The following is an 18,472-nucleotide window of genomic DNA, read 5'->3' as shown; positions in this document are numbered from 1 at the left end:
TGTAATACCCTTTATTTAGATTTGAATTAATGCATGCGTTTAAGGTTTTCAAAAAAAAAATAAAAATAGTTGGGTAGTTGTGCTTAGAATTGATTTTCCATTTTTTTTTAAAATAATGCATAGATGTCAAAAAAGTCTTCAAGTCATACATAGATGGTCCCAAAGTGACCACCCATATCAAAGATACTTCCTAACTCTACTTTATATAACCTAGCTAAATATGTACAAGGATAAGCCTTCACGTAAAGGCCAAGGAGGCTCAAACCTATCAAGAACATGCTCACCAAGTAGATTCAACCTTAATCATTTCATCTACTCACCAAGCTTTCACAATCCATAGTCAGTGTTAAGCTCCCCGTCCCACACAAAGGATGGGACCGATGCCCATTTAAGGGGATCCCTTCTACCCCGCCACCCTTAGGCTAAAGTCCCATCCCCACCGACATAGCGCACTATGTTTTATCCCCGGGGACTTTAAGGGACCCAACCTAAGCAATGATACTCACTCTCCTTCCCTCCTCACACCCAAGGCCTACCCCCCTCGGCATAGCGTACTATGTTTTAGCCCGGGGGAGCTTAAAGGGCCCCGATGAGAGCAATGGCACCCTCTCCCACCAACCTTAGTCCAAGAGTACACCCCTCTCGGCACAGCGTACTGTGTTTGAACCCGAGGGGGCTTTGGAGACTCTGGCTTAAGCAATGGTTTCCACCAACACACTCTCAACCCCAAGCTACCTTTTCTCTCTTTTCTTTTTCTCTTCTTTCATTTTTCTCATTCTTCTTTTTTTTTTTTTTTCTTTTAACAGTTTTCATCATTTCCATCTCCAAAGTACTTCTAATGGAATAATTGCGAATAGACCCGGAGTGGGATAATATGGAGCGGACCAAATTCGGAGTTGTTGGGGCGGAATTGGGTATGAAAACACTCATCCATGTCTCTTTGAGACACAACTTGTCCTAATCCAACACTTTGTCTTGTTATTACACGATTCCTACATTATATTTGTAATAGCATTTTATACCTGATTAATACAATATTTATCTCTGTGACTTATATTCATATCGATATTGATCCCTTTATTTCATCCCGCTTATCATTTGCGTTCAGTTTAATCTTTACTTGTCACTGCGCATTCTTTAATTTAATCGGATTAATTAATTCGGACCCCCGAGTTAATTTCCTGCATCACCTTCTTTATAAATTTATTGTATTGAACTGTATAACAAAATATAAATTTCATCGCCCCCAATTATCATAGCCGATCTCAAGATTTTCTTGCAGGAAAGCAAGATTTTCATGGAGAGAAGAAACTATTTGTTGTTTGTCTAGAAGAGGCAAGGGCGGTTGTGGTTGCCAAAAAAATAAATTAATTGTAGTCTCAAATTCTACTCTCAAACTTTTACTCTTTCTCACAAATGAGTAAATTTCAATTTTGGTCCATTGACTATAGGGGTCTTGTTAATTGCAGTACACGACTTTCAAAAGTATTAATTTTGTACCTTGGTTACACAATTTTTATCAATTTTGGTCACTCCGACAAAATTATCGGCCAAATTTCGCCGAAAAAATCGGGTTAAAAACTAACTTTATTTAATTCGGACCATAGTTCAAAAGACGAATTTGCCCCTCAGATTAAACACTAATTGATAAATTAAGTTTTTCCAGCGAAATTTGGCCGACAATTTGACCGAAGTGACCAAAATTGATAAAAATCGCATAGTCAAGGTACTAAATTAACACTTTTGAAAGTCGTGCACTGCAATTAACAGGACCCATATAGTTACAAGGTCAAAATTGAAATTTACTCATATTTAAATTTTATGAAGATCTCATTTTTAGTCTTTTTACATTTATGAGCTTATCAAAAAGTTAATTTTACCAAACACTTTAAAACATAATCAGCTAGCTTAACAGCTCTCCAGTTTTCAGTAGCTTATATATAATTTTTCAGCTAAACACTAACCGATAAATTAAGTTTTTCCGGCGAAATTTGACCGAAATGATCAAAATTGATAAAAATTGCATAGTCAAAGTGCTAAATTAACACTTTTGAAAATTGTGGACTGCAATTAACAGACATATATAGTTACATGGCCAAAATTGAAATTTACTCCTCACAAATCTGGGATATAAAAGGGAAATTCTTTGGTCAACGCTAAACTATTGACAACTGGAATGAGCCGTCAGTAGTTAATGTGCACATTTAAAAGTTGTCATGTCTTCCAACAATTTCTCCAGGCCTAGCTTCCTATATATATGGGTGTTGCTATTTGCACCCCCTTTGACTAAAATTTGGTATAAACTATCTTGGAATGACAAAAAGGTGAAAAACTTTTGATAATTAATAGGTGGTGTAAATAGCCAAATGAGAGTACATTTTGCTATTTGCACCACCTAGTCAAACTTGCAATTAATAATTTGGTAATTTAAAATTTAATTAATTAATACATTAAAAAAAAAAAGACGTCACCTTCTCCGGTGAGAAGGCAACTGAGAAGGCAGCCCAATGGGTTGCCTTCCCACCGGAGAAGGCGACCCAGGCAGATTTCTACCTGGGTTGCCTTCTCCGGTGAGAAGGCAACCCACAGTGAGTTGTCTTCTCACCAGAGAAGGCAACCCAGGTAGAAATCTACCTGGGTCGCCTTCTCCGGTAAGAAGGCGACCCACTGGGCTGCCTTCTCACCGGAGAAGGCAGCCCTTCTCACCGGAGAAGGCAGCCCAGTTACCTTCTCCGGTGAGAAGGCACACTTTCTCACCGGAGAAGGTGACGTTTACGTTTTTTTTTTTTTTTTTTTTTAATTTCGCCTCTTTGCCTTCTCAATTTTTCCAATAAAAATTTATTTTAAATATCTGATTTCAATACATAGATTTTATAAGTTTGTAATTTGAATACATATTTTTTTTAAGTTTATAATTTCAATACATATTTTTTAGTTAATATTGATATTTGTGAGATGAAACCATTGGTAATTTGGACGGCAGGGAATACAGATTGGACTCAAATGACTCTATATATATGTGGGGTGTGTGTGATGTATATGTCTCATACAATCTATAAGGTATGGACGGTTGGATTGAAGATTTTTTTAGCTACAATGATCAAAATCAAAGACAATTTCTTAGTTACAATGATCAAAATCAACAACATTATTTGAATTGTTACTGAAATGTTACAATTGAACTTACGTATATTTGTTCATTGCTTTTATATATTATTTAGAAATTTAAATTCATTGCTTTTACATATTATTTAGAAATTTAAGTACGTATATTTATTTTTTATTAGAAAATTCATTGCTTTAATATATCAAGAGTTGTTATTTGTTTGCCTATTTAGGACGAAAATGCAATCGAACTTTATGATGACAATAGAAATAAAGATGAAGATCAAGTGAACCTAAATCTCGAGGTTGCATGCGAATGGTCTACAGAAACGGTAAAACAAAATTCATACGCAGATCATAGTTCCATATTGATTTATATATATATATATATATATATATATATATATATATATATATATATATATATGCATAGGATCTTTCTACTGTTGGAAAATATTCGCAACGTCAACGCGCGAGTTGGGCACCTTTTAAGAAACACGGACACAATGGATGTATGGCTGAAAAGAAGTCTGTGCCGTGTTATAATAACACTACCTTAAAAGGGTTATTTGCCCGGTGACGGTGTAGTCGACAAACAGGTACGCTTTCGACAGGCTACACAGAATAACCACGCTAAGCTCGCACCAGCTTAAACGTAGCTGAACCTCACTATTGCTCAGACTTTAACTAGCAGACATAGAAAGAAGAGAGAAAGGAAATATTTTCCTGGGTGTGTTTAAACTCAAAGGCAGGCCATGTTTAAATAATAGAGGCCAAGTAATTTAGGCCTCATATTATTTAAAGGATCTTAACCACTCATTAATTTGTGGTAAAGGTTAAACCACCACATAATTATTTGTGGTCAAGGTTAAACCACCACATAATTAATGAGTGGCTTGCATTTTTCCCAATAATCCCCCACAAATGCAAGGAATGGAAAAAAGATGCCTGAGCAATACAAATGAATTGATCTTAATGTCAGTGTTTGTGAACTTGAACTGACACGTAGTGACACTGAGTAATTTTCTTTCCGAGAGTGATATGAATCTTGAACTCACCGGTTAGATAAATTTTGAACTCTAATGCACACACCAACTCAAAAAGCAGGTTCTACGAAAGTCAAACTCTTTGACTTCTTATGAATACCCTTAGTATTCAAGTCTGTTATGTCTATCTTAATATAGACCTCCACCATGTCAAAGTCTTTCTCAACATAGACTTTTAACTCTGACAAGTCTTATCGCATTGTAGATTTTTATGTCTTGTCAAGTCCATCTCAATATAGACTTTTAACTCTACCAAGTCTATCTCAGTATAGACCACCTTTAAAGGCTTATAGAGTAGTTAAAGACATAAATCAGTTCTAATCCTTTTCTTTCTATCATAGGCACTGTTCTTTGCATTGCAAATGATAGTTTGTGAATCACAATGTGGTGAAGGTGTTGGACACCCCCACAACTGCACGGTTATCACCATGTTTCTTAGCCACTCAGCTTCTTGGGATAACCCCATTATCTTTCATAAGAGGCGGTTAGCCCTTTTCCACTCAAGCCAGGGATCTCTTTAGGTCTACCTCAATATAGACCATCCCAATTGAGTATAAGTCACCAAGAGCACTTTGTACTCATGTCATTATGCGGTGAATTCATCAGCTTTGTCTCAACATAACCACCCTTCTCAAAGAGTTATGAATTTATTAAGAGCTGTGGCTCAACCTCACAAGTACACATATCGTAGGAATGACTAACTAGTGTACTATTTTGTAACTCTTTTCATGGCTTCGTTTGACCACAGAAGTGGGACCCACCACGAATTCATTACCACTTGGACTTTAAGTCCTTTCAATGATTAATTGACTAATCCTCATAATTAGCCCTCAAGTAAGTTGATTTTCTTGATCAAACTTACATGCACTTTGACAATTATTTCGTTTACTCGTAAATAATCCCTTGAGATTTTCATGCTTAACATGAAACATTCTCTTTCATCATTATTCTCAATACCACAGAGAAACTTTTGATGAAAATATAAGGAGTTAATTACCCCCCACAATGCAACACTTACAAATATTTTTGTCAAATGTATTTGATCTCTTACCCAGATTAATCTTTGGTGCTCTAATATTAGCCCCTTTGTAGACTGAGTTTTGCTAATTTCCTCTGTGGAGCATTATAGTAGCTCTGTACTTTACCTGATACATACTCAACAGTTGAATATAATTCAACAAACTTGGTTATCTCAACTCATCATGATTACCCTTTAACTATGAATTATAGGTATTTTAATATGACTCAACCAAATTTAAATAATATATATACAAATGCTCATTGTTAGTAAGCCATAGAAATAATGTTGTTCACATGCTACATCAAGTTGAACAACCTACTCACAAATTTCACATCATATTCTTATAAGAAATTAATTTCATACACCAGGAATATGTTCTAGCTCATATCTATTAGGAAATATCTCTCAACAATGAGACTTCAGAGTTGTCACTTGCACAATTTTTCTTTCACTTGAAGAAATTAAAAATTCATATAAAGCATTCATATGATGCAGATCAATATTACTATTGCAGTAATTCAACCATTTCTATTGCAAGGCTTTGATTGTTTAACAACATATGAAAGTCAATCTAATTTCAGGTGAAGATCAAGTGGCGCTCTAACTAGTCTGCATGATCAACACCCTACTTCTTAAAACTCCCAGGTCGAGTGGTGAAACCAAAGTTTACTTAAAAACCATCATCCTAGACAGAGTATTCAAGAAGGATGACTTTTCCATGCTACCACCACAGTGTGAGTAAAGCCTTGGAATTTAGTCTCGGTACACAATTCAGATATTTAAGATTAAGTGACTGAAAGCATATATGTATCTCATCAAATAGTGCAATGTTTGTAACATATCCACAATATAACACATAATGTTATAAATTTGACATGTGCATAAGTACCCAATTTATAAGCTTTAAATCAAAATGATGATTTAATCACTTAGTTTTAGTGTTAAACCAACACTTCTAACATAACAAAATCATAAAGCTCATCCACGTGAATAATAACAATTCACTTATCCTTGTGTACACTGTTGTTAATTTTCTCTATAATATTCAAAGCACTCACCATATAAAATATGAAATGGCGATTTCTAAAATGTTTGTCACAACATATATTTCACGTTTTAAATGCTTTCAAAACATAATAATCAAATGGATGCAAAGATATATGCAAACCATCTTCTAAATTATGCCATTATAATAGCTTTAAGGGAATATGGTCAATGCCCAATAATATATGATTACTTGTGCTAAAAAATAATCATTTGCATATGATAGTCTATTATCATATAAATATGCATGTGTCATATTAAAATATGAGGAAACAAACCTCATCGGAGTATGGTCAAAGCTCGGATATGAACCCAATAATTATTTCTGTTGTACTCCCTTGCTTAAAGGTTACACATAAGCCGAAGTAGTGTGCTTCACCAGTATTGTTCTGTATGAAGCTGCTGCCTTCCACTGCTAATCTCTGTTGTTGCTACACCATCATGTCGCCAAAAATTATTATAATCTACTTCATGATTCGAGTAGTTGACTGTTGCTGTAACTAATTAATGCTTTTAACTGTTGGAAAATATTCGCAACGTCAACGTGCGAGCTGCGCACCTTTTAAGAAACACGGACACAATGGATGTATGGCTGAAAAGAAGTCTGTGCCGTGTTATAATAACACTACTTTAAAAGCGTTATTTGCCCGGTGACGGTGCAGTCGACAAACAGGTACGCTTTCGACAAGCTACACAGAATAACCACGCTAAGCTCGCACCAGCTTAAACATAGCTGAACCTCACTATTGCTCAGACTTTAACTAGCAGACATAGGAAGAAGAGAGAAAGGAAATATTTTCCTAGGTGTGTTTAAACTCAAAGGCAGGTCATGTTTAAATAATAGAGGCCAAGTAATTTAGGCCTCATATTATTTAAAGGATCTTAACCACTCATTAATTTGTGGTAAAGGTTAAACCACCACATAATTATTTTTGGTCAAGGTTAAACCACCACATAATTAATGAGTGACTTGCATTTTTCCCAACATCTACTATATTCTTTTGTTTTAATATTATTATTAACTTGTAAGCAACAACGTATACTTAATTTCTGTGTTTTTTTTTTTTTTTAAATATGTTGGTATACATGCATGTAGTCATTCACGCCATATTATTATTATTATTATTATTATTATTATTATTATTATTATTATTATTATTATTATTATTATTATTATTATTATTATTATTATTATTATTTAGAACAAAACAAGGCAAAAAAAAAAAAAAAGGTATTGTCATATATAATACTAGGTATAGTCATATTTTTATTATTGATACAAATAATTTTTTTTATTAGGCATTCATGTCTCGCGAAGATTTAATTGAATGGGTTCAAAGTAGAGGTCGGGATCTCGGATATGTTATTGTGATTAAAAGGTCCCAGAATAAGAATAAGAGTCCTACAGTTATATTTCAGTGTGACCGTGGTGGTGCTTACGTGCCAAAAAAAATCTCATCAAAAAACACGGGTACAAGAAAAATTGATTGTCCATTCCAATTGGAGGGGAAATACATACTTGTTGATGGTTGACGGAGGGTAAGGGTAATATGTGGAGTACATAATCATGATCCTGCGCTGCACCTTGAAGGTCACCCTTAGCAAGGCGATTATCAGGAAATGAAGTCGAATTGGTGGAAAATTTGTCAGCGATGCATGTGAAACCACGAGACATTTTAACGTCTGTGAAGAGGAAAAATCCAGAAAATGTTTCCATCACAAAAACCATATACAATGCACGCCAAAAATTTCGGATGATGGAGAAAGCAGGTAAAACTCAAATGCAAGTTGTTATGTCTTTTTTACATAACAATGGTTATGTGCATGAGAGTCGAACTAATATTGCAACAAATGAGTTAGAAGATTTGTTCTTTGTTCATCCTAAATCTTTGGAGAAGTGGCGTTCATTTCCACATGTGTTATTGATAGATGCGACGTATAAAACAAATAGGTACTCGATGCCCCTCGTCGAAATGGTTGGTGTAACTTCGACCAACATGACATTTTGCGTAGCGTTCGCCTTCATGCACAAAGAGAATGAGTCCACTTATACTTGGGCATTAAATTGTCTCAAAGCCACAATTGAGGGATGCATTACCCCGCGTGTTATCGTCACGGATCGAGAGTTGACATTGATAAAAGCATGTAAAAATGTGTATCCAGATGCTAAAGGATTACTTTGTAGATGACATATCTATAGAAGTATTTTGAGAAACTGCAGGCCATCGATACCATCCAACCATCATTGGGATTTATTCTACCAATCATGGAACGCATTAGTTGAGTCTCAGTCTCATGAAGCATATATGTCTCGTTTAGCTCAACTAAAAGCAGTTTTGGTTGACTTTCCAGGTATTATTCAATGTATATTCAATATTTTTTTTAATAAGGCATATTTGTTCAACTAATGCAATTATTCCTATTTTCAGGTGTTTTTGGTTATATTGATGATAATTGGCTGCAACCGTATAAAGAAATATTTGTATCTATTTGGACTGATCGATATCTCAATTTTGAAAATCACACCACGAACAGAGTTGAGAGTCAGCATGCCAAGTTAAAAAAGTACTTGGAGTCATCACAGTCAGATTTGGAGACATCATTGGATTATATCGACAGAGTCATTCAGTCACAAGACACATCAATCAAATCAAGTCTTAAACAAAGCAAAATTATCATTCGATATCGGTCCAACACTTCACACTTTCAAGAATTGCGTGGATTTTGGCTTCATTTCTGACCTAGAGAGAACGCTTCGCCTTCTTTATCCTCTCTCTCCTCTCTCTCGAACATTCTCCCGTTCTCTGTCTCTTGGTCCGAATGTCTCCAATCCAACCTATAATCTCAGCTCTACGACCAATTTTTGGTTGTAGAAGGCTGTAAATGTGTTTGTCGAGCAACTCATATGCCAATAATCGTTCTCTACATCAGTCTTTCACTTGTACTATAAAATCGCGAGGTTGATTTCAAACCCTAATTTCAGAAAACCTATGAGATAAGTTATCCTGGTCTATCTATTTTATACTGAATTTTTCGACTAATTATTTCGATTTTCTTGCCTATTTTGTTGTTCATGTTAGTTCAAGATTAGATTAGTGTTTTCCTATGTACATCAAATAGGGTGATTTGGTTCAAAAGCTGTTTATTTAAACTCTAGACCTTTATGCTATATTTTGGTGATTTGGTTCAATGTTCTGTGAATCATGTATGTTTAATTATAGTTCTTTATTAGAAACTGGGAATATAAATTCCTGTTTATTGAGCATGAATTCTGTAGTTCATGTATCCTATCCTAAGTTGTAAACTGATACTAACTAATTTAACAACTACTAATTCTTGCAGCTTAATGCAATTTCAAAAATAATTGATTCAGAAGATGAAGGCTAAACATCAGAAGGTAGTTAAAGAAATGTAAAGACTGTTAATGTAACATGCATACATCAAGTAATACTTCTAATTGTACCTTTGTTGTCAATACACTGCTTCTTGATGTTTTGATTTGCCTCATATCGTTGATGTTGTTAGCTAATTTTTTATGGTCAGCATGTATTTGAGATGTATGAAGCCTGATAGTTGCATTATGTAGTTTTCTTATTTTATATTCATTAATTACAGTTGTCAAAAAGCTTTTCACTAAACGATTAACATGATGACAATTCATTTTTTCCTTGAAATTGCTATCAATGTGTGCTACTTAATGCAATTAGTGCCCCATATGCAATGTGATCCTCACTTCTCAATTTGGAGAACAGAATTGGTCCCTCAATTATTCCACCGTTAGTCAGTTTAATCCTTCTATTAGTTAATCCGTTTAACACGGTTCACAGAAGGACTAAATTGACTAATGGTGAAATAATTGAAGGATCAATTCTGTCCAAATTAAGAAGTGAGGATCACATTGCATATGGGGCACTAATTGAGGGACCAAAAGTGCGATTTCCCCTATCTACAAACTAATTCCCCACCACCAAAATCTCTACAAACAAACTTAATAACAAAACAGATTTCTGAGACTTTAAATGAATAAATAAAAAAATTTTTCCCATGCAATGGCATTACCATGCATCCATCAGATTTCTGAGAACGAATTGCCCGCAGAGACCATTTCAGCTCATCGCTATGCACATTCAGAATTTATCATTTCTTCCAACAATTTCACCAGGCCTTCCTATATATATTTCCAAAAAGGAAAGCAATAACCTTAATTCATCCATTTTTCTTTAATTTGAGACAAAAAAACATACACCAAAATAAACAGTAGTTATATGTGCTCATACAACATACCTAGCTAGATACTGCCCTTCGTTATCACTCTCTTCCTCCTCAGACCACTCACACCAATAACTCTGGAAACAATAAATTCAGTAAAAAGAAAAGGCCAACACACAACAGTTAGATAGGTAAGGAAATAAAAAAGAGATAGAAGTGAGAGAAAACAGATCAGATGATTATCCATTGCAAACATCAGCCATAAAAAATTCAAGTTGTATGAAGTGCATGTTAAATGGTGAGAGATATATCAGAGGGATAGAAAGAGACCTTAATATTTTCAGAACGTATGAGGACGGCATTTCCATAGTTGTTGTATTGCTCTTCTTGAATCCACTTTGCAGAAGCCACAAGGGAATTACTACATTTGCTTAACTGAATCAATGCTAGTGTAATGACATCGGCAAAACCACTAGGGATTTCTTTCAACCCATAGCACTCACTTATCTCTAAACAATGAAGTATAGGGAAATGGTCACCCACAGTATTCCAATATTGGAGACTTCTGCTTTTAATTACCAACCTCTTCAATCGATGGAACCCTCCATCAGATGTCTCCCACTCTAGGCCTTCACAAGCATGTATCAATTTTAGAACCTCCAGATTAGGTAACACACTAATAGCGCTCAGCTCACTCCACTGCATATTAGACTTCAACAAGCTGAGCTTCTTAAGATTTGGTAAACTAGTTGCCCATGGGAAGCTACACATAACAAGGTTGAGATCCATCCACGTTCTGATGCTTAGTTTCTCAAGCTGCTCCAAGTGCACAAAATTATAAAACCAATCTTGATTATTATCATAGTATCTACCATTAACTCCCAATGTTTTTAAATTCGGAATCATTGTAAACAAATCCTTTGTACATAACTTAGAATCCAACCAAGATATATTCTCTAAGTTTCTATAAACAACCGATGGAGTTTCTAATGACTGAATTCTTTCAATGCAAACATTCCTTAATAGTGGCATCTTCCAAAATCCAGTTGGCTTAAAGGAAAACATCTGAACATCATCCCCAATAACAATAAAAGTTTGCATATTATTCCAATGCCCAAAGTGGTTAGGGTTTACAGAACAATAGCCATTTGCATACAAAGCTAAGTATCTCAAATGAACAAGATTTTCAAGCACCTTTAGGTTTATAACTCCCTCCCAAAATCTTTTTCTCATGTTTAGCACTCTTAGTAGTTTCAAGTCTGAAAATAGACATTTCATATCTGCATTCTTAAAACCGTAAAAATGATGATTTAAGTGAAAGGAATGAGATTTGTGAAAGGGCTCGTCTACAAACCTGAATCTTTTACAATAGTAAGATACAGATGCATGATTTATCCAACGACAAGGTTTTTTAACTCCATTGACATTCAAGAGATTTTCAAGTCTAGCTTCTCTCAAACACAAATCTCGCAACATATCATGGATCCTTATTCTCTTCATTTCCCCATTGTAGCTCTGTTTGCTAACTATAACAAGACTTCTATCGACAAGATCTTGCAAGCATTCCATGGCCACTTTCTCCAAATTCACATTCTTCACCATGCTCAAAAATCCCTCTGCCGCCCACAACCTAACCAACTTCTTCACAGAGATCTCATAGTCTTCTTTAAAAATTCCAAAATATAGAAAACATGCTTTTAAGTGGTGTGGTAATTGATTGTAACTCAAATATAGTATTCTGGAACATGCATCACTAGAATCACCCATTACACTTTTTGCAACATTCTTCCACTTTTCCTCCTCCTCTTCTATCTTGGAGAGAAGACTAGCTACTATAGTAATAGCTAGAGGTAATCCTTTACATTTCTTCACTATGTCTCTACCAATTTGGTCAAACACTAGAAGGAATTCAGTTTTACCAAAGACTTTGCAGTAGAGATTCCAACTTTCATCGGCATCTAAGAAAGACATATTAAGAGGAGAGTTACTTGAGCTAGCATATTCTGTCACCTCTCTGAGTCGAGAAGTCAATAGTATACGACTTCCATTATTATCATCTGGAAAGCATCTTTGCACACTATCCCAAGCAGTAGTGTTCCATATATCATCAATCACTATCAAATATCTCTGTTCCTTCAAGTATTTATGCAGGCGTTCAGCTAACTAGTCTTTGCCACCATATCTTGATGCTGCAGTAACACAACTAAGAAGACATTGGAGCATTTGTTCTATGTTATACTCTTGGGTTACAGTAACCCATGCTCGCATGTCAAAATAAGAAGTAATTGATGGATGTTCATAAAGTTTGTGTGCTAAAGTGGTCTTGCCTATTCCTCCCATGCCAACAATTGAAACAACTTGTCTCCCCTTAGTTGTTTGTTGCGTGAGCAGCTGATCCAATATCTTCTCGAACAGCTTCTCGCATCCGACCATTCCAGAATCAAACTTTGAAGGCTTTTTGGAGAAGTAACTCACAATATTTTTCTTGTGTACTAGATCATGAAGTGATGATCCTTTGACAAGCTGTAGTAGTCCATGGCCTCTTCGTCGGATCCGACCAAATATCGTCTTGAACTCCTCCTGGCATCCCACCATTCTAATATCCAACTTTGAAGTGTTTTTGAAAAATTTACTCACAATAATGTTCTTGTGTGCTAGATCAGGCTGTGATAATCCTCCTCCATTCTCAAGCAGTGAAACATCAGTGAGTGTTTGGTTTCGTGATGAAGCTGCCTTTGCAAGCTGCTGGTATTCAGTTTGAATCCTAATCAACTCATTCCTCTGGTAATCAGTCTGCTTTTCTGCTTCATTGAAGATTGGATGAAGCCTGAGCAGGGAAGCTGTTACATGAAGACTATCATTTGCTAAATAAATGGCAGTCAACTCCATCTCAATCCTTTCTTCCACTTTGAACGATGCATCTCTATAAGATATATTAAATATAATATATTTAATATAATATATATTAAATATAATATAATTAATATATCTTACATTTGGTATCAGAGCCAGTCAACCTTTCAACCCCGAGATATTTTCCGTAGTGAAATATGGCTGCAAATTTCAATATTGTATGGACGGGTCCCAAATTGGATGGGAAACTCGATTACAATTATTGGCAAATTATGATGTCCACACATTTGCAAGCTCAAAATCTTTGGAGCTTTGTTGATCCCAGTCTACAAGAAGGAGCTGAAGCAGGTGCTATACGGCGAGATAAATTGGCCTTAGGTCAGATTCACCAAGGTGTTCATTATTCCATTTTTGGGCAATTAGCTCGTGCTCAAACAGCAAAACAAGCTTGGGACATCTTAAAGGTTTCACACAAAGGAGTTGATAGGGCGCAGAAGTCTAAGTTGCAGTCGTTGAGAAGGTTGTACGATAATTGTGAGATGACCTCTACAGAAACAGTAGATGCGTATTTCACTCGTCTTATTGATATGGTGAATAAGATGAGGTTATACGGAGATACAATTGAAGATGGTGTAGTGGTTGAGAAAGTTCTTCGAACTATGCCGATGAAGTATGACCATGTGGTGGCTTCGATCACAGAGTCACACAAAACCGAGCTCTTGTCAATTGCAGAGCTGAAAGATATGGTAGAAAGTCATATTGACAGAATTGCGTCAAAATCAGAACCACTAGCAGAAGAAGCTTTGAAGAGTCAAGTCACCCTTAATGTGGCTGGCACTAATCAAAGAGGTGGAAGATCTGGTAGAGGTCGTGGAAGAGGAAGAGGAGGTTCTAGTGGAAGAGGTCGTGGTAACTTCAACCAAGGAGGAGGACGTGGTAACTCCAACCAAGGAAGAGGTGGAGGTAATACCAAACAAGGTAAATTTCCATTTCATTGCTACAATTGTGGCAAGTATGGGCACAAGATTGCAGATTGTTGGTATAATGAGGACAACAATCGTGGAAATCAAGCAAACATTGCTGAAAACACTGCTGAAAAGTCTGGTGAGAGTTCTGAAACTTTACTTTTAGCCAGCGATAGTTTTTCTGTAGATAAAAACATATGGTTCTTGGATACTGGTGTAGTAACCATATGTGTGGGAAGAAAGAATTGTTTTCTGAACTGGATGAATCAGTCCGGTCTGAAGTGACATTTGGCAATAAGTCAAAAGTGCCAATTTTGGGAAAAGGTAAAATCTCTATTCAGTTGAAGGATGGTACTCGCAATTTTATATCCGATGTGTTCTATGTTCCTGAACTACACCAAAATTTGTTGAGTATGGGTCAATTGTCAGAAAAAGGATATAAGATACATATTGCTCAGGGGTGTTGTACCATTGCAGATGCTAAATGAGTTTTGATTGCAAAGGTAAATATGTCTCAGAATCGACTATTTCCTTTGAAATTTAAGCATACACTTCTTTTTTTTTTTTAGAAGCATAAGCATACACTTCTTGCTTGCTTTAATTCTGAAGTTTGTGATGAAAACTGGTTATGGCATATGCGATTTGGGCATTTCCATTTCTCTGGATTACACTATCTTGCGAGAAAGGAACTTGTTTCTGATTTACCTGTTGTGAATGTCCCTGATCGTATATGTGAGATTTGTGTGATTGGGAAGAAGCATAGAGATCCCTTTCCTGTGGGCAAGTCAAGGAGAGCTACAAAACAGTTGGAGATTGTTCACTCAGACCTGTGTTCGTTGGAGGTTCCCTCACATGGAGGTTATAAGTACTTTATTACTTTCATTGATGATTTCAGTAGAAAAACATGGGTTTACTTTCTGAAGCAAAAGTCTGAAGCATGTGATGTTTTCAAACAATTTAAGGCTTTTGTTGAGAAGCAAAGTGGTTATGAAATTAAAATCTTGAGAACTGATAGAGGTACAGAATATATTGCCTGTGATGATTTTCTGAAAGAAAAGGGTATTCAGCACCAAATGACAGCTAGATACACTCCACAACAAAATGGAGTGGCTGAGAGGAAGAATAGGTCTATCATGGATATGGTGAGGTGCATGTTGAAATCTAAGAATCTGCCTAAGCCTTTTTGGGCAGAAGCTGTTGCTTGTGCTGTCTATGTGTTGAATAGGTGTCCAACTAAAAGTGTCCGTGATAAGACGCCCGAAGAAGCTTGGAGTGGGAGAAAACCCTCTATCAAATATCTCAAGGTTTTTGGATGTTTGGCATATGCACATGTGCCAGATCCATTGAGAAAGAAGTTGGATGATAAAGGTGAGAAGTGCATATTCATTGGTTATAGTGACGCTTCAAAGGCTTATAAGCTATACAATCCTGAAACTAAAAAGGTTGTTATAAGTCGTGATGTCACTTTTGATGAATATGGTGCCTGGGATTGGTTAGCTAAAGATGTAAGTTCAGTTGTTATTCCTGTTGTTGAAAATATTGTTGAAGAGCAACCGATTTCAGATAATGTCCAGTCTCCTACACAGCCAGAGTCGTCAGTTCGACGATCTCAGCGCGAGCGCCACTTACCAGCTCGCTTGCAAGATTATGTTTTGGGTCATGATAATGACCTGTCTGATGAAGAGATTGTTCAATTTGCTCTCTTTGCAGATTGTGATCCTTTAACTTTTGAAGAGGCTGCTACAGAAACTCATTGGCTTAATGTGATGGATGAGGAGATACGTGCCATTGAAAAGAATGGTACCTGGGAGTTAACAGATTTACCTCCTGGAAAGAAGCCAATTGGAGTGAAGTGGGTTTACAGAACGAAGTACAAGTCAAATGGAGAAATTAACCGTTTTAAGGCACGGTTAGTAGCAAAGGGTTACAAGCAGAAACCAGGTATTGATTATTTTGAGGTTTTTGCTCCTGTAAGTAGACTTGATACAGTTCGTATGCTTATTTCTCTTGCTGCTCAAAATGATTGGAAATTGCATCAAATGGATGTCAAGTCTGCTTTTTTGAATGGTTTTCTTGAAGAAGAAATATATGTTGAGCAACCTACAGGATTTCTGAAGAAAGGGGAGGAACATAAAGTGTACAGGTTGAGAAAAGCCTTATATGGCTTAAAGCAAGCGCCTAGGGCGTGGTATGGTTGCATTGACTCATATTTTGTTGAAAGTGGGTTTATGAGATGTCCTCATGAGCACACTTTGTATGTCAAATGCACGGATTCTGGTGATATTGTTATAATATGTCTATATGTTGATGATTTGGTCTTTACTGGAAATAACTTGAAGTTAATCTCAGAATTCAGGGAGGCACTCATTAAGAGGTTTGAAATGACTGATATGGGCCTTATGGCTTACTTTCTTGGCCTTGAGGTTGTTCAGATGGATGGTGGAATCTTTATTTCACAGAAGAAGTATGCTGCTGATATTTTGAAAAAGTTCAAAATGGAAAACTCCAAACCAGTTTCGACTCCGTTAGCTGAAAAGTTAAAGGTGTCCAAAGATGAGTGTGGTAAGAATGTGAATGTTACAGCTTATAAAAGTTTAGTTGGAAGTCTGAGGTATCTGGTGGCAACAAGGCCAGATATTTCTTTTGGAGTTGGGATACTTAGCAGATTCATGGAGGAACCAAAAGAATCACATTGGGCTGCAGCAAAGCGAATTCTGAGATATGTCAAAGGTACGAGTAATGATGGAATTTTTTACTCTACTAATGAAGTAGTGGAACTTGTTGGGTATACAGACAGTGATTGAGCTGGAGATATTGAGACCAGAAAAAGCACATCAGGATATGCCTTCTATCTTGGTTCAGCCATATTTTCTTGGTCTTCAAAGAAGCAGCAGATTGTAGCACTTTCAACCGCAGAAGCAGAATATATTGCAGCAGCAAACTGTGCTACTCAAGCAGTTTGGTTGAGGAGAATTTTGGAGTTCTTACAACACAAGCAGGAAGCACCAACAACTATTTTTTGTGACAACAAGTCAGCAATTTCGTTGTCCAAGAATCATGTCTTTCATGGTCGCAGTAAACACATTGATATCAAGTATCACAAAATCAGAGAACTGGTTGCTGAAAAACAAATCAACATTGAGTATTGTTCGAGTGAATGTCAAGTTGCAGATATTTTTACGAAGCCGTTGAAGACAGAGACATTTCTTAAATTGAAGAAGGATATTGGGATGACCAATATATTCAACTTGGTTTAAAGGAGGCAATGTTATAATAATAATAATAATAATAATATTATTATTATTATTATTATTAGTAATATTAAACCAAGTAGTTAGTTAATTGGTTAAAAATAATGGGATTAATTATAGGTGCAGTACATGACCATGATGTTAGCTTTACATGGAGCATTAACTCCTTAATTTTAGCATTTGAATTATCTTATCTAGTATAAATAGCTTTGTTATTCAAGCATTTTAAATCATCAATAAAATTATCTATTCCTCTATCTCTCTTCTCAATATATATAAATATAATATATAGATATATTATATTTAATATATATTATAGATATATTATATTATATTTAATATATATTATATTAAATATATTATATTTAATATATCTTACCATCTCTGATCTCTGCCTCTAAATCTTTTATCTTCCCCGCATCATGATAGGGGATCTCAGATTTCTCAAGACTTTGTTGCAGCAAGCCCAGATTTTGATGGAGAGAAACTATCTTTTGTTTGACTTCACCCACCTCGATCTCCCTGAGCCGAGAAGTCAATAGTATACTATCCCAAGCATTAATGATTCTTTCATTTTGTGATGATGAACTCTCTGCAAGCTGCTGCTGCTGCAGCTTTATACGAAGACTCTTTGGTGACGCTTCTTCGTCCAACTCCATCTCTCTCATCTGAGCCTCAACAATTTGTTGCAACAAGCCAAGATTTTCATTGCCAATTCTCATCTGTGCCTCTAAATCTTCAATAGGCAAACGTGGTTGTGATTGCAAGAAATGTAGAGACAGTGTTTCCATAAGTGAAGTTACAGCAGCGTAAGCCATTTAATTTGCGTCTAGTCTGTCTGTCGATCAGAGTAGATGGAACTAGGAAGAATTACAAAGAAATCAAAGATTTTTTTATTTTTTTCGGTGAATCAGGCTGGGCAAATCCCAGAAAACTTGTTACCCCACTCTACAACAAATGGCTCCAAACGCATCTGAT

General features: G+C 35.9%; 2 protein-coding genes across 2 annotated transcripts in view; both read right to left on the bottom strand.

Moving 5' to 3' along the window:
- LOC109150763 (putative late blight resistance protein homolog R1B-17) overlaps positions 1 to 12,856 on the bottom strand; it is a 27,305-nt gene extending 14,449 nt beyond the window's left edge. The window contains exon 1 of the mRNA XM_019298752.1: positions 12,793 to 12,856. The gene's annotated coding sequence lies outside the window, so the exon portion shown is untranslated. The remainder of the gene's footprint in view (positions 1 to 12,792) is intronic.
- LOC109150739 (putative late blight resistance protein homolog R1A-10) lies at positions 9,546 to 18,472 on the bottom strand. Its single transcript, XM_019298726.1, has 7 exons — positions 18,437 to 18,472; positions 17,874 to 18,328; positions 12,676 to 13,343; positions 10,756 to 12,558; positions 10,501 to 10,562; positions 10,276 to 10,333; positions 9,546 to 9,599 (listed from the first exon to the last, which is right to left on the bottom strand). The coding sequence occupies exons 2-7, from the start codon at positions 18,310 to 18,312 to the stop codon at positions 9,546 to 9,548; spliced, it is 3,084 nt and encodes a 1,027-aa protein (XP_019154271.1). The 5' UTR covers positions 18,313 to 18,328; positions 18,437 to 18,472.

The sequence above is a fragment of the Ipomoea nil genome, unplaced genomic scaffold (genome assembly GCF_001879475.1).
Source record: "Ipomoea nil cultivar Tokyo-kokei standard unplaced genomic scaffold, Asagao_1.1 scaffold2280, whole genome shotgun sequence".
Classification (NCBI taxonomy): domain Eukaryota; kingdom Viridiplantae; phylum Streptophyta; class Magnoliopsida; order Solanales; family Convolvulaceae; genus Ipomoea; species Ipomoea nil.
This window is presented reverse-complemented; position numbering and strand designations above follow the sequence as displayed.

What these genes read in the sequence shown, in the direction of transcription:
- LOC109150739 (XM_019298726.1), bottom strand. Translation starts at nt 18,312, where the DNA reads ATGGCTTACGCTGCTGTAACTTCACTTATGGAAACACTGTCTCTACAT. An exon ending in AGAGGCAGAGATCAGAGATG is followed by an intron (nt 13,344 to 17,873) that starts GTAAGATATATT and finishes CTTATAGAGATG; the next exon opens with CATCGTTCAAAGTGGAAGAA. An exon ending in ACATGCGAGCATGGGTTACT is followed by an intron (nt 12,559 to 12,675) that starts GTAACCCAAGAG and finishes AAATACTTGAAG; the next exon opens with GAACAGAGATATTTGATAGT.